Source organism: Opisthorchis viverrini (assembly GCF_000715545.1).
Source record: "Opisthorchis viverrini unplaced genomic scaffold opera_v5_120, whole genome shotgun sequence".
Classification (NCBI taxonomy): Eukaryota; Metazoa; Platyhelminthes; class Trematoda; order Opisthorchiida; family Opisthorchiidae; genus Opisthorchis; species Opisthorchis viverrini.
Window position 1 is genome coordinate 1,370,340 of NW_008751779.1, and position 22,706 is coordinate 1,393,045.

A 22,706-nucleotide genomic window follows, 5' to 3' on the forward strand; every position below is an offset into this window, starting at 1 on the left:
TCAGCGTAATTGTATGCAGCGATGTTGGTAATCTATGTTTCATCTCGAACAATGGGACAAACCAGACAAAGTGACTTGAAATCTCAACGTCTCGTCTATCGAAAACGTGAGAGCAAAGTGAATCCGTTTTGCGGATGGACGGGAAACGTAATCGAGGTGAGTAAGTGACAAGAAACATGATCCACTTCTTAAAAATGTACTTTTGTAACACACCGGGGAATACAACTTTTGCTCAAAAGAGTTGTTCCATTCCCCTAAGTAACTAGATACCAAGTCTAGCATTTAATATGTCATAGTCAGAGAAAATTGACTTTTCCTTATGGCTAACTGTAAACAATCGGTTTCTTATTAGTGTGCTGATAAAGTACTCTCCCTATCCAACCACTCCCTATTTAGAAGTCCTCTCTCAAAGCAGTCATGCGGTGGCACTTGCAACTTCCGTAATAGAACCACCTGTCTACTGAGACCGGATAAGGTCGTAATTGAGGAGGAGCACTGAAGGATCAACTGAATTATTCTATTCGTTGCGAGTACTGCCATTTGCCGCCTGCTAAAGTACCTTACTTATGAGCAAGATTTTCGGCTAATAGAGCACAGTCTGCTGGAGAGAACCGTTTTCTGCTGCGTTTGCACATGAACGTGTTATATCGCGGGCGGAATGCAAAATACTAACCGAAAGTTACCAAGCACGAAACTATGAAGTTTGATTGGTATTCTCTCCCCATAAAAACCAAATGACCTCTTCTGTGGTGCTGGGATGATTTAGCAGCGTGATGCTATACTGAAGGGGAATTTTTCTACCACAAATCTGAATGGGCAATGTCGCACTAACCTTGCTTCCTTTTCTCAACCAAGTCACAAAAACAATCCAGAAATCGAGTCAGGTTCATTAGATGAATGTGGAGAGAATAAGTATCGTCTTGCAATTGCCTCAAAACTGTGCAACTGCGTTGCCCCGTGCCCCACGTTCTGGTTTCAATGGCCTGGCCTGAATCTTATCTTACCCCTTCTGCAGTAGTTAGGAGAATTCGCCCCTATTCGCGTCACCAGAGAAGGGTTACCATTTTCTTGCGGGGTTCAGTTTACCTCACTGTTTCACTGTGTGCCATCTGATATTCCATTTTGTACTTATAAGTACTTATAAGTTATGTCTTATGTGAGAACTCACAAAGTCCCCTCAGATTTGGCGACAATGTGGATGACTGTGTGAAACATTTTGACCCATGATGTTCTGGTATGGAGCAACCTGTGACGTTCAAAGTTGGACGAAGGCTTAGCAGTTAGCCGCTAGTTTCCAATATGGTAACCCCATGTAAAGTATCAGTGACAGAAACCTCGCCCCACAACCATCAGGTTTCCCGTCACCCAGTCACTAAAACAGCAAATAACTTCATTAGTCAGTTTGGCCAGCTCAAATCGAGTTTCCGCACACACTGTGGGACTTTTCAAATGCTTATTAGGGAGCATAGAGGAGCACAGCGATGGATTTGTAACACTACTCAAAGCACAGTCACAGAATCACTGCCAAGCAACACCTCGCTGATGAGGTCACTTTGACTGGTTTTGATACTTTTAGAATCAAATTTTGCACCTTAGCGAGCAAACGGCCATCTATGCTACCTAAGCTACCACCATTCTCCTCAACGGTAAACGCCATTCCTATTATACTCGCTATACTACACCGTAGAGTATATATTGAGACGGGACTCTTTTTTGTCGTACTCAACCAAACACATCTAAACCCTTTTGTTCATAAGTCCATCTAAATAGACCTCAAAACTCCGTATCTATGTTTGCTAGCACAAGACACTTGATGAAGCGTGGGAAAATATCTAAATTTATTCTGGTGTGGGCATCTCCATATGGTGAAACTAGCTTGCAGATTAAAATTCACCTGGCTTCCTTGTTTTAGGCATGATCATTCAAATAGCAAGCGTTAGAGTTCCCATACGCCTGACGGCTTGACAACTAGCCGACATTTACTTTTGTATAGTGCCTTGTCAAGTTATCAAGTTATTCCAGTCGGGATCTCTAAGGCAGGAAGCATACTGCTCATCGATTTTCTCGCCACTCGGTCGTCCAGTGTTGGACTCATCAGTTGGCAGTTTGACCAAACGAAGTCACGCAAGCCAACTAGAGTGTTACGTAATACTTTGTGTTTGTGAATATTGAACGCGATCTAAACTACTCTGTGCGCAATAAATTGTGGGGCAACGTACGCCCCTAAGAAACACACCTAATGGTAAAGGAAGAGAAACAAGGAATAAGCTTGCCACTTTGTGCAGTTGGTGTTTGATGCACCCAGTGAAGAAACACCTCATGATCCTGTAGCTACCCTTTCGCCACATACATGATTGTACAGNACTGGCCTGATCGCTTTGTACCTGGACAATCCTAGTCCTTCTAGGGGGAGGGTAGTTGTAGCTACCCTTTCGCCACATACATGATTGTACAGGTCACCGCCACTCGCTGGATCACGAGATCGATTTTTTTCTCCTTGCACTCACAAATCACGCTACAATCGTGACTAACTTGACTACACAGCTCACAGTCAAGCCCATCATCCCAAGACCTCGTTTTTTCCCCTAATAGTACAAACCAAGATACACATCCGATATCGACTGTCTACCGTCTGATACGGCACCAAAAAGTCATGTGCTGACACCCACACGCACGCAAACGTCCTACAAATAGGATGCCAGCACAGCAACACGACACAACTCAACGGAGCTTCGCACGTCGTCCAGCTCGGAGCAGAGCCGCTCAGGATTTTTACGGCGTTTCACTCACAGATATCCAGGACTACGAGTGGCTGTTACAACAGCGAAGAAGACACGAAACCTGCATCCGGATTTACGACAGGATTTATCAAACTGTACCTGCAAAACGATAAGTCCCTTGTTTGCATATATATCTATTGTAATAATTTTACTCAACAAGCGGACATTGTTAGTACTCCCCATTTTCTCGTTCGTATAACTAGTTTTCGGGTTCCCTTAGAGCATTAACAATCCCTTGGTGTGAACACTAATTACTCAGCAGTGCTCCCAGTTACAGGTGCCCTCGACGATAAGTTCACAGCCAGGGATTTTGGGTCTTTCTGCAAGCTGCGCAACTTGGGTAAAATGTGTTTTCACCTACCTAAGGCCGAGTTCGTAAAATTCGGACATTTACCGGAACAAACCGGAAGAGACCCATCGAGATGAACCTCCAGGCGAAGCCAGGGAGTAGCCACTAACGCCCAAACCTTGTCTAGAAAGTGGAACACACGGGATAATATCTCTACATATATAAACCTACGCTTGAATGATGCATAGTATTTCAAGGTGGAACTGAGCGGAAAACAATCGTTGCGTGAACCCGATTCATATTGGCGGACACATGTCAGTTGCACCGCTAGGAACGACAACATACAATATACTGCCTTTTCCAACGAAGAACGATTCACCTGATGGATTTTATTACCAAAATGTTGTGCATAAAAATTTTATGTTAAATTGCTTTCTCTGATGCCTCGACAAAGACAGTTTTACCAAGACACTCCCACTTTAATAATTGAACTGTCATTATCACTCTATTGGTTTTCCAGAGGAAACTTGAGCAGAATTATGATCCAGAGATGCTTGGATGCATTTATTCACTCCGTTTGCTCAGCCTGTAAGTAAAACAGAGGACGGATGTCTGGGACAAATCATGTATTTCCTATTGCTATGGATTGGAGTGATTGGCACTGAGTAGCCCTTGACCCTCTAGGGGAGAAAATGGCATTGAGTCGTTAAACCCCAACTTGAAGAGTAGCAATTTCGGAATATCTTGTGTATAGTATCCGCTTCATCCCCAAAACTAGTCTGATCGCTAAACTTCTTTTAGTCAATGTACTTATTCTTACGAATCACTCGAAATCACCCATCTTTCACACCTTTTATAAACCTGCATGGTTTTCGCATTGAACTTTCAATTGCAACAAACCGCTCTAGATCTTACGGGTATTTCTGATCCACTTATATTGCGTCTATGACTGTTTTCGTTAACATTTTGGCTCTGTATTTAATCGGCGTCATTTTTTTGGCACCAGCTATTTGAAAATACTGTTAATTGTTTCTTTGGAAACCTTCACTCGATATGCTTTCCGGTCGCCGCCAAAAGGGAGTACCGCTTATATCACTGGTTCTGCACAGCCACCTGCTCGAGAGATTGAAAACCGGATATGATCCCAGGATAAATGTGTGCTTCAGCGAGTGCAGCCTATTGCAACATATTCAGTTGAAGAACATCATAAAGGAGAGATTCCAGTGAGTCTCTCGTGAAAACCAAATTGGTACGCTAATGAGTGCCTTTGTCGCAGTCAGTCCAATTCGGGTTCAAGTAGAACATAAGGTTGACGGAAACTCGGGGACTGAACCTACCTGATGAACCCCAACAAGAGCGAAACCAGTCGTGGGCTGTCGGAGACTTTTCAGCAACCTTGTGAGTAGTTCCTTTCATGAAAACACCGAAACATAACGTTTGGGTTCTGCAGATTGAAAATTTTACACAAACGAATAACTTGCTTTTCAGATGCGGTGTTTAAAAGTGGTTAGGCTTCCTTGCGTAATGAAGCACCGATGATAAACGCTGAAATAACAATGACATTACGCGGGATTCTAGCTTCTCTCACTGTCCGTTTGAAAACGATTTCAGTCGCTGGAGACTCTACCAATTATTTATGCTTTTAAATTGTGTTACTCCACTTGGCAGTGCTTTCTCACTCACACCAATGCATTTCAAAAGCCTGTGTCGTACAACAGACGTTAGCTTAACGACGTATGGTGGGCGTGAATTGGATGCGTCCTGGGTTCACACACTGCGAAGTATTCGACTGAAGTGGCTCTATGAGTGAGAACGTGGCAGAACTGCCAGCTGGAGAAAAATCAATTGAAGCCCTGTTGGGAATAGATTCCCGTTCAAAGCCACCCACTTGTTAGGTTCAAAATTAGTCACAATGGGAAAAAAAGAACCAGCACCTTAACGATTGTCACGTCCATTGATTCAACAACCGATTATTATTAATAGCAGTGAAGTTTACCCTGAAAGATATCTGAACCTGATTCACTCTTTGGGATAGTTAGGAATGTGCAAACCAGACACGAATGCAGTGACGTGTCTTCAGGTCGGACTTATTCACACCATATTACCGTGACTGCAGAATAAACGCTGTTGATTAAAAAACGATCCCTACACTGGCAACCGAAATTCCTAGTAGAGACCGCTATATCCGCGGAAAATTTCTGCTTCAAAATAAGTCATCTAATAGTATTTTAACAGCATTTTGTTGAGTGGCCGCTTTTGGACATTTTAAGGAATGATTCTAGCAAATTAAAACCCTCAAATAGGGGTTCTTTCCCCTTATTTTCGAGTGGAGATTGTGTAGGGTGATTACCGCGCTCAAAAACGCAACTTCTCTGCTGGTATCAAAACAATAGTGATGCACATAGTCAACATTCATTATCTTGTATATTCCGAAGGCTTTGCGAGTGAGGTGAACAACTAGATATGAAGCGAACAGATATAAGCACTCTCAGCAAATTGTCCCTATGGCTTTTCCATGTAATTTTGTTCTGTGTGGCACAACGCAGTGCATTATTGAGAAGCACGAACGGCAGTCACTTCAGCTGCAGTCGTTACGCGAACCTGATGTGCAGACCCACGTTGAGCTACACTTGCATCATGTCTAATTAATCGGTGTGTGAAAAAACTTCGAAGAATAAAATAACAAACACTGACAGCACATAGTATTATTCTCCTGCTACTCCGTGGGGTTTGTTAAGTTACATAGACATATTATTTTTCTCAGTCCAGTAAGCGAACGTTCTCCAAACAGGAGGTTTCCAACTGACCTGGAGATGTCTATTAGAACATGGTGTGATTGGAGGCTTTCCAACGGTGCTTTTTAGATAACTTTGAAAAACCCGTTTTGGACCAGGGATTACCCTTACTTTATTGCAGATACTCGTTGACCAGGCATTTGTTCTGCAGTTCACAATGGTTTATCATGATTGCATCTGAATTGCACTTGTTTACCTGACTCTCACAAATACTGGAGTCTCAGTTCCGAGTTGAAAATTACCTAGGATGTTAGAGATATGCAGTAACTTTCAAACTAGGCTGGTGAACTGCAGCTGAATCGCTCATTCCGAATGCGCAAATTGGCGTATTCAGCCAATTTTGGAAAATCTGGTGCTCACACAGACGTTGAAAAATCTTGGTAAGGCCGCCAAGCTGATGAGCCACACTCATGAGCTATTCAAGAATTTTCAGTATCCTGTCGAGGGATACATTCCCCCAAAGCATTTAGGATAACTTTAATTTAAGGTGGTAATTTAACTGGTATCTGGACCTATCACTCGAAAGTCATCACAGCCCTGATGTGATACCATGTGAGTGTTGATAAATAGACAAACTGATTAAAATGTAAACAATTTAATTGATTACAAACGAAAAATAAAGAAGTAAACAATAAATTGATGGGGAAACAAGCAAATGTAAGTGCAAATTAGACTTCATGAATATTAACACAATTGTCTTTCCTCACATCTGTTGGTTGTTGGTTCTCTATGTGACCAATCAGAGAATAACCTTGACCCTTACTTCACCCATTTGAGCTCGAACCTGACATGGACGCCTTCAAATTCATTGCTGTCCTACTGATATGTTGCCTGATATGTCACAAGCAACTGGATCCCCAAAATTAAACAACACCTAATTCTGTCAGGAAATTTATCCAGCACAAGATCTGTGCATATTTCATCTACTGAGCTTCTTCACGTTTCACCTGTTCTTGGGCATTCGGACGCCAAAGTAGTTGTCTTGGTCCGGACTCAGATTCGCCACACTATACTGGTTCCCATTTAAGTCCCCCGACTGATGATTACAATCCAGATCAGATCACTCCAATACTTACCCAAGAAATATGGTTAGAGTTACAATGACAATAAAATTCACTCTAGGTGGTCGAGATACGCAGGCTACCCTCCTAGAAAAGATAGGCGTATGACAATAATGCACTGTATTTCCGATACAACGCGGCAACAGAACTGCATTGTCCTTATCGATATGTCGCCCACATATTACTGTAATTCTCCAACAGCGACCATCACAGCCAGTCAATTTGTTTAGGTCCTCGGAGACGGCTGATTTCAGTGAACAACACACAGCAGGGTGTGACTGACAAAAATGGCATCTTAGACTCTATCATAGAATGTTAACACTTCTGAGGGACCTTTTTGGAAGCAAGATTGTGTATGAAATATAAAAACTCTTGGTTTTACCACACGGGACGGCACCTAACACACATTGCGTACATGCCACAAACACGCACAACCTTGAAACTGAGCTCTTCCAAGATGAGCGTTGGGTAGTAGACGCCGCATGTGAGACGATGGGCAATGAAATCCTAGGTGCAAAATAATAACCAAGTTGGTTGAATGGTATGGGCCTAAAGCCCACAATGGGTTGTGTAACTAACTCGATTTCCGCAGGCCAAACTTCACGGTACATGACTAGTTTCAAATATTTTATGTTCGGGTATATCATAGTCTTTCAATTTGCACGTGATCTGCCCTAGGATATTTCAGTTGAGTACTGTAGTAATGATGGTTCAGTATGCTGAACGCATCCAATGATAAATGCGAAAGATTAGAGGGTGTTGGTGAAAATGAGGTAGCGTAAGAGATTAATCTCACAGATGATTCTGTCTGGGTTACTAATAATAATAGTAATAATAATTACAGTAATTTTTGGGAATGACGAAATCAATTTATATAGGTGGAGTTTTTTTGTAACCGATATATGAGAATAAAATGATACCCCACGATTGAATTAAAAGATCACCTATGTTTTTCATAATTGCTTTCATCCTTGAGGATAGAATGCAATGATGTTCGGATTGCACACGACAAAACTCATCTCAAATGAAACCTGGAAGTTACCAATTCGAAAAAAAACTTTTGTAAAGATCCCAGGAAGGAAAAACGTGCAGAACGAAATCGGGAGACCACTGATTGGTGCCCCCTAGTTCAGAGGAAACTGGGATACTCTCCAACCATTCCAAACTCCATAAGTCACCTCACCATACCTCTAAAGAGTTTGTAGGTGACAAGTTATACGACACTTATTAATCCATGTTTCGGTGCGGATACCGATTTCTGATATCCAAGGGTTTCGCATCTATGTACGATCGATATGCTAGCGTCCCACACAGGGCCTCAATCGGATGTTGATGGAAACCACAGGCTGGACATTTGAACTGTTACACGAGACGAAATAGAACTCTTCCGACGCGTTTTTCGGACAAATTACCTATTCTTCTGCCTAAATACGAAAAAGACAGGTAATACTAATGTTAGGACGTACCCACCAGGGACCTGATACTCATTCAGTAACACTAATTCACTAATCCCTCAAGCTGAGAAGGCATCCACCCAGCACTCTTCTACTAGGGTTTACTTCATCTAGATTATCGTTCTGGTTGACTACTTCTTGGTATTTGGTACATCGATATGGAGGTTCCTCTCATCTCAAATGAAGTCATGGTCCAGCCACTTAATCGGAGTGACATGGGGTTCTGTACAAGATAAGGAGCATTGATACTTTCTCGGAATGCGCCTGCGGACCGTACAGTAAGCACCTCTTTAGTGGATTTGATACAAATACATTAGAATTGAAAACCGTCCAGGCTTAAATGGTTTTTAGACATCCCGCAATTGGTTGTTAGTTGGTTGATAGTTCTCCCCATAGTCTTGTGTACTGTTTCACACTAATTCATGTTCTGATATTTTGGTCCATTCAGTGAGTGTTACTGATAAATAGAATAATACAACATGTTTATTTTAGCACACCCATTCATTGTTTTCCATATGGCGACTCGTCCCAGAGTGCTCCAGGGTCCTGGAAGCCCATATCGGACAACAATCGCCACATCGGTTGTCTTGGTTACTGGCGTGATGTTGCAAGCAATGTGAAACCGCCTTATAGCTGGAACCTTCACACAGCGATCGGGATGACTCACAAATTTCAGCTAATAGACGTTGTACTCAGCCTACGCAATTTGGTCTGCTCCACATTTGCGAGTTCACAACAAATGGAATGTTGCAGGTGATTCAGAAGCACCCTGCACCCAGATTTCAAGACTGTGTATATGTGACAATTGCGGACAGGTGCATTCAAACCAATACACCTGCGTAAGTATGGGAGCTGTGCAAGATACAGCGGTATCACACAGACATGGGGAAGACAGCGGCCACACAAAAAAGAACAGATATGAAATGGTACTGTTCGCATACTGGTGACTTTTACCTATTTAGAATAGATTCGCAGAAGTGGCCTTGAACGTCTACGCAAGTGTATGTGTTAGTTAACATTCGAGAAGGGGGCTGATTGAGTGGAGATTCCAATAAAAGCATGACAGTGAATCCCTCGGATTTGGTAGCCTCTAGGTAGCCTGAAGATGATAACTTCACGCGAGGAGCCGGATGCACTTTTGGGCCACAGCCGTCTACTGCATGTCGATCATAAATTAACGGCAGCAGATTTCGACCCCCGAGGTAATAAAATGAACTCGTTCGATGTTGATCACATAAGAAAACAGGGAAAAACTTCACCATGCTGTGTCACCGCAGTCAAATTAGATGGCATGTCTAAAGAACATCCTTTAGTAATCCAGATATCAAATATCAAACGGGGAACTCCCATCAGTAAATAAGAAGAGTAGAACTTTGCTGAGTCGCTTTTACCGGTGGCACACCACGAACCGTTCGGGGTTTTTCTTTGAGGCCTGAGCAGCTGTTCCTTTCTTGGGAGACCATTCTCAGGCTAGACTGCTCCCTGAGACAAAAAGCGTTTGGTAGTCCTACGAATCTTTCAATAACAGCTTTTTCTATTCAGGTAGCAGGCGGGGTTACCCACTACCCTGAGTGGCTTGTTCATACTTTGTCGGGGTCCATTAGCCGCACAATGCTCTTAGCTGAAAAACCTTTACAAGTGGAGTAGAACTTTTTGCGCAAAAATGCTGCATTTTGTTGCGTATGTGCTCAAACCAAAAACCTTTTTAATATACGTTCATATTTTCGCAGATCACTGAAGCAACCATACCTCTGGCGGAAATGTCTGGTGGAATGATTTCTCAGCATCGCTGAGACCCCAAGATGCCTAAATGAGGCTCAAAAGTTTGGACTCGTACTCACTTGCCCAATTGCTTTAGTCTATCAGGGACGCGTCATAGTTTTCGGAAATTCGATTCAATTGTGCGAATACTGAGAGCCTAGTTTGATTGAAAAGTATCGAGGACGTTGAAAGCGTTGGCAAACAACATGCTTTGCAGAAGTCAGTATAAGTCAGAGAACATGTTTGGGAAAGCACCATCTCAAGCTTGGTTTTTCAATCAGGTGTGTATGTTTTATGCCATAAACTAGAAACTGGTGTGCTGGATTTGTTAAATCATTTTCAGATGGTTTCGAAGAAACCTTTCTAGAACCGGGAACCTCATAAGTTGATATGTTCATATTTAGAAAAACGTCACGTTTTGACGTAAAGCACCACGCCATTGTGTCGTTGTATTTTTCAGCTCATTATACTGGGATTTAATTTTGCAGTGTGCGATTTCGCAATGCCCTCTCATCAATGTGAGAGCCAGAATATAATTAGATGTTTACACGGTACTTTTCATCAAAGAGTTCCAGATAAATAGAACTATGTTCTCAGTGGAAACATGTCCATCCGAACGAGCCACTGAGCGGTGCATGTCAACGGTCGGTGGCCTCTGAAATTCTGCAGCATTATGCTAACGCACTGGAGTGAGAACCTGCAACATGATATCTTTTTGCTGGCGTACCGAGGCCTACCTGGTGGCCCTATTCTGTCGGGACTGCTGGGGTCTTGTGTGGGTGTGCAGCACGGCAACCTGAACGACACCGAACTGTCGGTATGGGTTGCCTGCACGCCCCAAGCGTCCAGTATGCGAGGTTTAGGAACGGTGTTCAGAGCACTGTGGTGATGATGTCCGAATCGGTGCAAATCTATGTCGTGACGAAACGAGCAGGTTCAGGAGCATGAAATTCGTTGAGTACCGTTCAAGCAAACGGGGTGAATAAGCATGAAATTTGTTGAAGAACACTCGTAAGGAGTGAATTTCAGTCATAAAACGCTTTCGGCCAAAGCCGACCCCACGAATTTTCAAGGTTCACTTTAGGATCGGGACACGTCCAGTTTTCCTAACCGGAATACCGATGGTTTAAAAAAACTAATAAAACATTTCTCACTATTCATTTTTTGGTTGACTTACCGCCACTGGAAGAAGGCAGGAAAATACTAAATAATCTCAAAATCTCTTGGGAGAAGCGGGAGAATAATGTGATGCAGCGAGGCCAGAACTGTTTTTCTCAATTCATTCCGAACGATGGAATTTTCAAACACAGTCGGGTAGGAAATGATTGATATAGGTTGAGCATATTGACTGAAAAAAACAGGCTAACCGGAAAGTTGATTTATAAGATGAAATCTAACTGGAAGCTTCCAGTTTGTCTTATACCGACTGCTTTTGCATCCTACCTTCTTGTTGACAAAGGATAAAAACATTCCGGTTTTAGCAACTCCTTCATTGTTCTGAAACACACTTGGTGTCCTATAAAGCAAAAATAACAATTATTTCCGTGAGCTCTCCGACCATCTGGTAGTCAGTGTCTAGTAAAAAATTGGAATAAAATATCTTCAGAAGAACCTGTCCTATGTGTGACAGGAATAGCTGAATGGGGCATCAATTCAAGGAAGTTGCAGCGACACTGCACATAAACTGCACCGAGGACTTTTTCGATGAGAGGTGATTACATTCTACCCTCAGACTCTACTTCAAAGTTTGCGTAGATCAAGTGTAAGCCGTTTATCAGCCTGATCCGTACCCGTCTATTAAGTCTCATGAGATCAGAGTGCTGTTGTCAAGTTTGAACAAAACAGTCGATACATTTTCTACTGAATTAATCTAAATAAATTCTGCTGTTGAACAGTACCTTCGAAAAACCGCGGACACGGTTTAGTCACGAAAAACGGTTTTCACAAGTGGAACTACTCACAGAGCTGCTGAAATCCCTTCAGAAGCTCATCACCGGTTTCATCCTTATTGGGGCTCATCAGATAGGCGCAGTCCCCGAGTTCATGAGGTTGACAGCAAATTCGAGATTGCAGCAACCTGATTAACCCCGACAAGGGCGAAACCGGCTTTAGGCTGTCGAAGAGTTTTCAACGGCTTCATGAGTAGTGTGCTGTCTGTACACAACGTATAGTAATATATCGAGTGTTGTACCAAGCTGGGTTTAAAGTGAATCTCCTGTGAAAACCCAATTTTGTACGCAAATAAGTGTGTTTGTCGAAGCAGGCTCATTTATCGACAAATTCTCACACGAAGTTGGTTTTGTCAGAAAACTCAGCGGAATCAAGCAGGATCACTCGTTTATGGTGGTTCAAATAGAACATAAGGTTGACTGGACCTCGGGTACTGCGCCTATCTAATGAGGCCCAAATAAAGGCGAAGCCGTTTCTGGGCTGTCAAAAACTTTTCAACAAACTGATGCTCAGTGTGTTACCTATAGGCTCTCTTATGCTCTGTAATCTAAGAAGCAGGATGGAACACATCGGCGATTGAAAACTTCCCGCAAAAATGAAGATTCCTGAAGAAAACATTGAATTAAAACACCCACATTTTTCATTAAGAAAAACACCTGTTCTTTATGACTAAAAGCGTAATTTCAAACAAGTTTCTCAGAATTTTGAGCGAATAAATCGCGTCCTTATGAGGAGTAGCCGATCAAATACAGAAGAGAACAGAATAGGCCGCCATATCTAAAGATCAAAATTTATCAGACCTGACTCTATGGATGTTGTCGCCATTGGTATGACTTGCTTTAGAAGCAAACATAATTCTTCACTTGGGATATGTGAAGGTTCCTCAGTAGGAGATATAACGCACCAAGTCTTACTGTAAAGCAAGTGGACATGTAATAGGTACACGAGAACAATTGAGAGTTAGTTTTTGACCAGCCGTTCGATGATATCTTGATAGGTCCGATTGCAGAGCATCTTCTCTGTTGGTTCCACATTGCATGAATGTGGGCTTACCAATTACGATTTGGCCACTACGCATCCCACCCGCAAGCTGGAGTTACGATCTCGTCTTCGAAACACAATCTTCTGTAAATTATAGTGATGAACATGAAATGACACGAAACATTGGAAACTCGAACAAAGTTATGCACAACAAGTGAGTACAACTATCAGCAAACCTTTGGCTAATTATGTTTGTCCGTTTCGTACCATTTGTACCCCATTTTATTAAATCTATGTGAATTCAACTACGTGAACACCGTTTTGCCTGTTGTGAAACTCTGGCTTTCTCAGTGCAAAAGTCGCAACGAAATAAAGGATGCGGTTGTTTTACCGATTTTGTTGACCGCATGCCGCCACGTAACCGTTTTGCGATGTGATGACTTTCGGTAGGCTTATGGGTTTGAAATGTTCCATCTTTGTCCAAGAAAGTACCGTATTGTTGCACCACATGCAGCTGACAATTACGCATAACGGATACCTGGAAATGATTGGAAAGAAACGTGACATTTGGACAACCGCGCTTAGATAGTTTACAATAAATTCTACTCGACTTTGTGTGACTGAGACATTTACCTGTAATTCTGCGAGTCAGGATACTTAACCGTCCACAGAAGTATGCATCGAATGTCATTTACTAACGGCCGCTTTCAGACACTGTGACAATGTTTACGGTGGTGTGATTAATGGCCTTGTCAGTTATATGGGCCCAGCTTTCTTGAATTGATTGTAACGGGTCCTTTTATCTCATCTCAAGTGTAGAAATGTCCAGTAACAAATACCACACAACTGAAAAAAACTGGCAGAAAATATCGTACGTTCGTACAAGTGAACTCAACAAGCACGGTTGACAGTCTTACAAGAACTGTCCTTTCATAAGCTCCGGGTAAAATCAACCATATTTTGGCAACCTAGCATCAGTTGTCCACCATAAAGATAAGAATTGCTGAATTTGGAATACACAGTTGCCTTGATCACAATTCTCAAGTTTCAGGCTAACTGACAGAAGCGAAAATTTTTAGCTAGATTCTTTATATTCCACTACAAAAAGGAACACACGAGTTGCAAACGTAGTGACTAATCACTGCCTGATCTCACTGAGAAAGTGCTCTGGGAATCTACTGAATCCGCTGTTAAAATGCAATCATTTGGTTGCTCAATCATCGAAAACCCAGTATTCTTAGATATCGCGAGATACAAGACATAAGATATCTATTCTAAACACGTTTTGTCCTTATACTATGTGCGTGCTATACTGGAAGTAAGTGGTCGGTGGTGACCGTTGGACGCAGGCAAACGCTTACAGCGGCCCCATCAAAATCATCCATAAAACGAGAATCTTTCATAGAAGAAATCACCGTCGTGAAAGACAAGGCAAGGTTAAACGTGATGAATTACTCATAAGGTTGCTGAAGACTCTTCGACAGCCCACGACTGGATTCGCTCTTGTTGGGGCTCATCAGGTAGACTCAATCCCCAAATTTCCGTCAACCTTATGTTCTACTTGAACCCAAATTGGACTGAATGCGACAAAGACACTCATTTGCATTTCAAATCTGTTTCGACGGGAGACTCACCTGGAAGCGAGCTGAATCTCTTGTTTAACCGTCTTAAGCAACTGAATGTGCTGCAGCAGGCCGCCTCATGTTTCAGTGGGTACGATTTTCGCGACATCAAAATACAGTATATGGACGTAATACACTAATACTTAAGAACGGGTTCCAGATAAGTCTCACGTTAAAAACCAAGTGACCATATTTATCTGCAAGACTAGTTACCTATAAAATTCAGGTGGCCACAGAAACAAACTTAAATGGCACAAATGTTATGATGTTGTGATTAATCTGAATATGATGCCCGAATCCCCCACTAGGCTTGTAGTGCATTGGAGCTTCTTGTCTTTGCTGTAATTTCTAGTCTCTGAATTTTGTCGTGCTTACCGGAGTTCTGCATTTGTATTCACAGCGGCTCTCGTGCATTGCCATCTATGGGCGCACAGCCCTGTTGCTTCTATCGCAGGCATATCAGAGAACTGACGACCTCCTTAGGGAGTTCCCATTGTAACTAATTGGGCAGAATTCCGCCCAAATTACGCGTGCATAGCAGACCGGTTTCGTGCAAACATTCGTATAGTTAGTAGCAAAGATGTGGACTTTGGTCGCACATCACTCCCCAGAACCATTCATACGGCATGCGCCAGAACCCACCGCTGTTCCACTGGTTTGAGTAGACTAGGGGAAACCGTGACTATGTTTCCCGATCAGAGATCAGATGAACTGTCTTGCCTTACCTGCTGGTCTACTGCTCTCCTTTCTACTAACAGAGATCACTTCGTACCCCCGCCTTCGTAGGACCACTCAGGTTGCTTTTTTTGGTGTGAATACCGGATGATTGACCACAGTATCAGGACTGTTTATTTCTCGATAAGTGCAGAACTCCGCCTCAAACACTTGTACGTTATATACCGGTTCTTTAGATCCAACACGGTGGACTTATTTTCAAACATTTCCCCTAAAAGCTTCATGTTGATGTCACACAAAACAGATTGCCCTCAGTGAATTCAGTCCACTAAACATAAGCAACCACTGAGCTAAAGCAGTCTTCAGTTTCTTCTGGAGATCCTCTCCCATGGGAAAGGGTGCACAGTAGGTCATGTCTGATAACAAAACGTTCATAGAAAACTTTCAAAAGCTCTCTTCGAACGGATCCATGGTGAATGGTTTAGGATTCTATAATGAAAAACCAATAGCTAGAATGGCGTTTGATTGTGTTCTAGTAAAGTAACTCGTACACACATAGTCTGGACTGATACGAATCACAACACTTGGTATCATCACCGGTCGGTTTATAGAGACTTATGCATTGTTTCTATTCCACAAGCCTAAGCATAGTGTCCAACGAACTGAGATACACAAGCTAATTAGCACGATTCTTTGCACTAAACTTACCACTCTCCAACTTATTTTAGCACTTTAATTTCAATTTAGGGTTTTCAGAGGTTGCGAATTCCGTAAAGGCGCTACCTTTGTGAATCCGCTCCAATTTTTTCCTTCTCGTTTTCCTTTTTCTATGTAGCATTACAGCTGTTAACATCATACTTCAAGTAAAACATACTTCACTAAAACATGGTTTAAGCCGAGTGATTTGCAGTCCAACACAGGCACTGATTACCAAAGTGAATAATCTTTCCAGGGGTTCCTGCAAAGTTCGGGGTGTGAAACAAAGGTAAACAAACAAATTACCTTCAAAGTTAAAGGAGCACAATGATGAAGTATTTCACAGTAGATGCTCGGATGTCTGGCTTGAAGGTCAACCAGTTCATCTGCAATTTTACAGTACCGGTTGATCTGCTGGCCTTCCCCCGGGTAACAGGGCAGGGCGAAAATAGTTTCAGCTGAAACCAAATGTGTGCTAAGCAGTTTCAAGTTTAAGTTTGGTGACACCAAAATACAGCCTTTGCTGTCCAATGAGTAGTCCTTCCCACGGAATATAAGCCCATGAAGAAGGTCATCTCTCAGTTCCAATAACCGCGGTACTTATAGACAGACCATCTTATTCCGATACAACAGATGGATTCCTTAAGTAACTGACTACGATTTCGGTCAATGGCAGCAGATGTGGAAACGATGTGATCTAGTTTCGGGTCGGAGTTGGTATCGCCCAGCTGAAACACTTACGATGGGTTCAAGTCCAGACTTGTGGAGCTAATCAATCGGTGCGGCTTAACTCTGGTTATTTCATCACATAATATTTAACATATACTTCAGTCCAAACTATTACATAAACCATGCTAACCCAGCTGCACATATGTGGGAACTACGCGCAAAAATGAGGACCGGTGTCTTCTTTGGATGTGAATTTTGAACCCCTGAATTTCAGACCCCAGAAATTTGACAACCACATAGTTCAGTCAGACCTCCGTACAAACCTGCCCTGACTACTCATCGTTTTGAGGAAGCAGTGGATGCCTCATTATGTGAAAACCGTTCATCGAACAGCACATTCAACTTCGCGAACATGTGCTGGTGAAATTCATGGCCAATGTAGGACTAGCACAGATTTGAGAAGAGGTCCAGCCTGACGTCCAAGGTTAAGTTATGAGGGACGCTGCGCAAAGAATAGCAGCTTTAGTCCGAAAATGAGCAAGTGCTTGCTTCCCAACCAGGTACCGCTTTGTTTTTATTAATAATGAACTATTAGTTTCTTACCCCCACCCATATTACGCCCAAAATCTTAGAAGAAGAAGAAGCGAAAAAGTGTTGAACCTTTTTCGCGGCGATGACTGTTATGCCATGTTCTTGTACAAGAGTTAGGTCAAAGTAAGGAAGTTCATAAAATACCATAAAGCAGGTTTTCAGATGGATTCAGTTGATTTTTCCGTGAATACCTGTTTAGCATGCGAATAAGTGTATTTTTCGAATTTCGTGCAAGTTGGGTTCAAGCAGAATATAAGGTTGACGGAAATCCGGGAACTGCGCCTACCTGATGAATTCTAAGAAGGGCAAAGCCGGCAGTGGATTGTCGAAGAGTTTTCAACAACCTCCTGAATAGTCTTTTACGACTAGACAATGTATTGCAATACCTCAAACACTTATCAACTGAAACATGAGGCAGCCTTGTTCAGCGCATTCAGTAGAAGGCTACCATAAGCGAAAGATTCAGATGCATTCAGCTGATTATGTAAATGAGTGTGTTAGCTGAAACCAGTCTATCTAAACCTTGCAAACGAGATATGATAAACCAAATGCTGAGACGGAAGCTCAAAAACCACTGTCGAAAGCCAGGTCAGGAGACTTCATCAGGTGCCTGTATTTCTGTCAGTGAACACTGAACATTCACTCAGGGACTGCCTGTTAAATCAAACATGTTATGGCTTGCTTCCGATAGGTAAATTAACATAGCACTGAAAAATGCCTAACTCATTCTACTGGTTTACTCGGAACTCTACTGGGACAGTTCTGTCTATGTGCAACTGTGTGGCTAGACAGAGCGGTCGGATAACAAAAGTGTAGTCTAAACAGATATTTGATGGTTTTGTTGACGTTGCTGGCGAAAAGCCCAACGTGATGTTCAGTTGTAGCACATCCGGTAAACATAGAACTTAGCTGGATAGTTCTGTTTTCTTCACGAGGTCAGCGTAAGTATTGACAGACCAGAACTTTAAGTTTATAGGTATTAATTTCGATGCGTCGCTTACCCCGTTTTAATCAGTGACCCAGAATGGCCGATGCTTCAGTTGCATGGTCACAGTGACCAGTATTCCAGGATAATCGTAGGTCACTACTAAGTACTTGAACTCGGCCGTTCTGTAGACATTTGAGGTGTCCTTGGTTCATTTTAATCCCCTAAACACTACAGGGGGCAGTTCAATTCTACTTCATGACCTCATCGTGGAAATTTCAACCGGCCAGTGTTACCTATATGAGGAACATCACACAGCAGGTTCTGTTTAGTTGGAGAGGACTGATAGACACGAAAAGAGTTCCCACTGAATGACAAGTGGCCAGTAGTTGACAGTACAACTGCGTACGCTATGATATGAAGTTTATTGACAAGGACTAACACAAACAAAAGAGAGTCAACCCTTTTGTAACGGGTTATGCATTGGAAAGTGTTTTTCGTCAAAGCTACTACAGGGAAAATACACTTGGTCTTCCAGCGAAGACCAGTCGGTACCTCTGATCGCATAACAGTGTGCGACTTTGCGACAAACTGTATCAAAGATTGTAGACATGTGGTGAACTGGTCAATCACATCGGAGTAATTTCCACTTGTGATGGTGAGATATTCGGTTGTGTGCGAGTAATCTCGATCCTCGCAAGAAAGTTTCATTGGTATCCAGGATCAAAGTTTTTGGGGTTTCTCACAAATGTGAACTAAATGCTGAGGTCTAAGCAAATATGTGGTTCAATTTTTACTTGGCCCGTTGTCAGAAGCCCGCTCGTACGCATCGTTATCCCCTTTAACATTAGTGTGAGCGCAGATAATCAGTATATATATTTCCAAATACCGAACTGAGCTATTCCGTAATCCCACGGAGATTTTAGATCCTTGAAAAAGTTCTTATTCCAAAATCAACCACTGATAAGGATAGTTTAAATTCTCAATATCTACAAGTGTGAGTTTGAAGGCGTACCTTAAGCAGTCTCGGGAGTAACAGCGTTGCTTTTACGGTTTTGCAAAACATTAAATGGGTCTGACTTGTGCTCCAATTTTCAAGGCTTTGTCAATTCTTCTTAGTAGGTGATGGATATATATATATATATATATATTCCGTTATAGGGCACTGTAAATGCACAGAACAGCAAGAGCATTAGACCAGAACCTGGAGAAATTAAGACCAGAATAATATTACTCAGGACCAACTGTTGACGGGGCAATTGTATCTTTGACTTCGCCACTTGATCGCCATCAAAACGGACACGAAAATGTTCAGCTGTGCAACTACACTTGTGATAAAAATTTACATTCGTTTCCATTTTGGAGAGCATACTCGCAACTAAAACAGCTACTTCTTAGGGTCTCTGAGGAGTGGTGGCCTCTTTATATTTAGGAGGTAACATGGAACGGGTATAAAACGATTGTTATGGAATGAATTTCCTTCAGAAAAGACTCGCGGTGAATTATTTTATAGCAGTCTTTCTTTCCAGTAAGTCTCCATCAAATCAGTCAATTTTAGCCACTCGGTTTTCTTGCAGCGCACATTGTTTCTGTTGGCAGTATATCCCCAGCAATCGAGCAAGTTCCAGTCTAGCCGAACGGAGTAACAATTTCGAGAAAATACAGTCACAGCACAAATTGCTGATGTTCATTTGTAGCCTTCATTTACTGCACTGTAAACAGCGAGTGAAGTGGAATGAGGTGCGCTCATGCTTGATGCATCCTGCAAAATAAGGAGGTCAAAAGTAAGAAAATAAGGACTCGAGTGCCCAAATACGGTTTATGCACTAAAACCCCTTTAACCAGAACTACAAGAAAGATACATAGCTGTATATCACCATAAGGGATCTTTTCCAGATAAGCCCCGCTACTAATGCAAAAAGTGCAAGTGCGAAAAGTTAAGCCGCGTCACTTTTCGCCAGCGGAGCTGTTATGCCCGAGAGTGTCGGCAAGATATCGGTCTCCGAAAGGGAGCTTGGCTGGAGTGGTCTAAGATGGAGTTTAGGACAGTGATTCTATTCATTTATTTCTGGTCCAAAAATTTGGCAAAAATCAAATTCCGCTCAGAGGAATTATCTATTTGCCACACGACCACTGTTGACTGGAAGAACTTTCTTCGCGAAGTTTGCGCCTGGCAGTTTTTGCAGACTCCGACGGTTAATCATAGCGAAAACTTTGTGGTTCGAACGACTGGAGCTCACACTCAAACCATCGATTCTCTTTGGCACGACTACAAAATGCAGAATGAACGCCAATGCAGTACACACCGATCTTTAGTGGGCTGCTACTTGTGTGAGTTCGTTTGGAAGCGAAGGTAGCAAAAAACGGACCTTTTCATGCAAATTATTGATGACATATCCCGATTCAACCCTCTTCAATAAAATCTAAAAGTACAAATTTCATATCCTCTTTTTTCTAATCTTTTTTGAGGGACGGGGGATAATTTTTTGGCGGGGGAAAAGATCCACCTTAAGCACCTAGGGGAATTAGGTTTTGCCTGTTTCCACGTCTCATATCTGGATATGAAGTGAATCATTAATTATGTGGTATCTCACAGAAAGAAGTGGTTTAAATGTACCTGACTAGTGTTTCCCATGATTAGAGTGCACTCAAAACTGATTGCTAGCCCATTCCGGATACCATAATTAGAAACCGAACCGGACTGTCATAACCTCATCACTTGGACGCACGTTATTCTGCACTGAAAACAACGAGCATTATATAAACTTGGACCATCAGGTTGTTTTTAACTTACAGAATCCAATATGCATTTCCAGCAGGTATTTCATTCGCACATACAAACATTGTCAGTAAACGAACGTCTTTTCAATGTCTTGTGCTAACTCGTTCAAGTCCCCAGGTGAGCAGCGCACAATCTGATGGACAATGGAAAACAAACTTGCGAAAGTGATAAAGTACTCAACCAGCCCCGGAGTTGGCTGGACCGTGAGAACGTCAACTCAAAGGCCCTGGTGTTCAATGTCCAAAACCAGGTTGTCCTCGCGACTGACTCATACCAAGCCAATGACCTCGATTTCGGACAGACCTGGGAGATTGACAAAGCAAGTGGTCCATCCACTGGTTTTGTCAAGCCCAGCGAGGCCGGTGAAGGCTTGGCTGGCGTAAAACCAGTCGGATTGAACCTTGAGGACAAACTTATGAACATAGCAACAGCCTCACGGTTGATTGGGTTGGATAACTGCTTCAAACCCAACGTGCCGTGGCTTGAAGATCCCAAACCCACAGGCAAGGGAACTCAAAGCACCTCACTGATTTGGTGGCAGAATCACATGGCATCCACAGGCGACTAGCCGATGAAGTATTCGTTCATAAGAGCCAATCGGGAACAGCTGAGCTGATCCCAACTTCGGATTGTTGTCTAACAGGGACGTGAAGATACATTCCGACATCCATAAGGCTATGCACGAATTTCACAAATTATAGGACAATACTACATGAACATCATCCCTTTTGACCAAAATCTATTTTGCGATAGAACCGTCTTTAAACGTTCGTTTTCAGTCCTCAGTTATCGTATCAAATCGTCGGGTTCATATGCAATCACCCAGGAGAGCTCATGAGGACTGCAAGCAAAAACATCGGTTAGTAATGGTATCCTTTGTTTTGTTGTTCGGATGGATTCTTCCTGTAGATCCGCACTACGTATGGCTGTAAACTTATATCACCCTATCCTGGTACCATGTATCGGCGCAACAAGCTATTTTCCGTGAGTTTAACCGAATCTGCTGCTCAGTTTTTTTCTGAGTTCTATTAGACCGAGGCTCAGGAGGATATCAACGTATTTTTCCTTCATGAGCAGTGCTGCATACTGGACAGCTGGTAACTGATGTCGCCATTTTCGGGGCGAAACGGCTGTTAACTAGTCCATTATGAACAGTCCTCATGCATCATTAAAGAAAAGGTTGACTATTTGGTTGGACTGCTGACAATTATTTCGAAAAGGTAATGCGAGTGGAATTCCTGCAGTCCCCCTGCAAATTGTAACCTTCAGCAAATAATAGAACAAGCGGCGCTCCAGGGGCTCTAATTGTTGGGTGACTACTGTACTAGGCCACAGAGAAACATGTCAGTTCGTTGATAGATGTCACTGGCATTCTTTCGAATTGGTTTGACTGTTCTGGACAGAGCTCAAATATCAGCCAGTTTCTTATAACATTTTAGCCCTTTTTATCTCCTACTTAATCGGACAGACATATAATTCAACAGATCAAGGCACTCATTTATTCATGTCTCAATACAAAATAGAGTGGTTTTCATAAAGGAAGCTACTCATAAGGCTGCTGAATACTCTTCGACAGCCCACGACCGGTTTTGCCCTTCTTGGGGCTCATCAGTTTTAAGTTTGATCAACTTATTGTCCCCTCTCTATATACATCTGCGTATATATATATATATAT

The 22,706-nt window shown here is 42.4% G+C and overlaps 3 protein-coding genes across 3 annotated transcripts in view; 2 read left to right on the forward strand and 1 right to left on the reverse strand.

Moving 5' to 3' along the window:
• The window catches only part of T265_06129 (hypothetical protein), a gene marked incomplete at both ends in the record, with an annotated part of 52,488 nt that overhangs the window by 8,279 nt on the left and 21,503 nt on the right, over nt 1–22,706 (reverse strand). The window contains 2 exons of the mRNA XM_009171315.1: nt 7,332–7,432; nt 13,463–13,609. Of these exons, the coding sequence (XP_009169579.1) occupies nt 7,332–7,432; nt 13,463–13,609 (248 nt within the window). The remainder of the gene's footprint in view (nt 1–7,331; nt 7,433–13,462; nt 13,610–22,706) is intronic.
• T265_06128 (hypothetical protein) lies at nt 21,168–21,599 on the forward strand (the record flags this gene model as incomplete). The annotated part of the gene is made up of 1 exon (XM_009171314.1): nt 21,168–21,599. The coding sequence occupies one exon, from the start codon at nt 21,168–21,170 to the stop codon at nt 21,597–21,599; it is 432 nt and encodes a 143-aa protein (XP_009169578.1).
• The window catches only part of T265_13956 (hypothetical protein), a gene marked incomplete at both ends in the record, with an annotated part of 16,807 nt that continues 16,089 nt past the window's right edge, over nt 21,989–22,706 (forward strand). The window contains one exon of the mRNA XM_009171322.1: nt 21,989–22,015. Coding sequence (XP_009169586.1) covers nt 21,989–22,015 — 27 coding nt within the window. The remainder of the gene's footprint in view (nt 22,016–22,706) is intronic.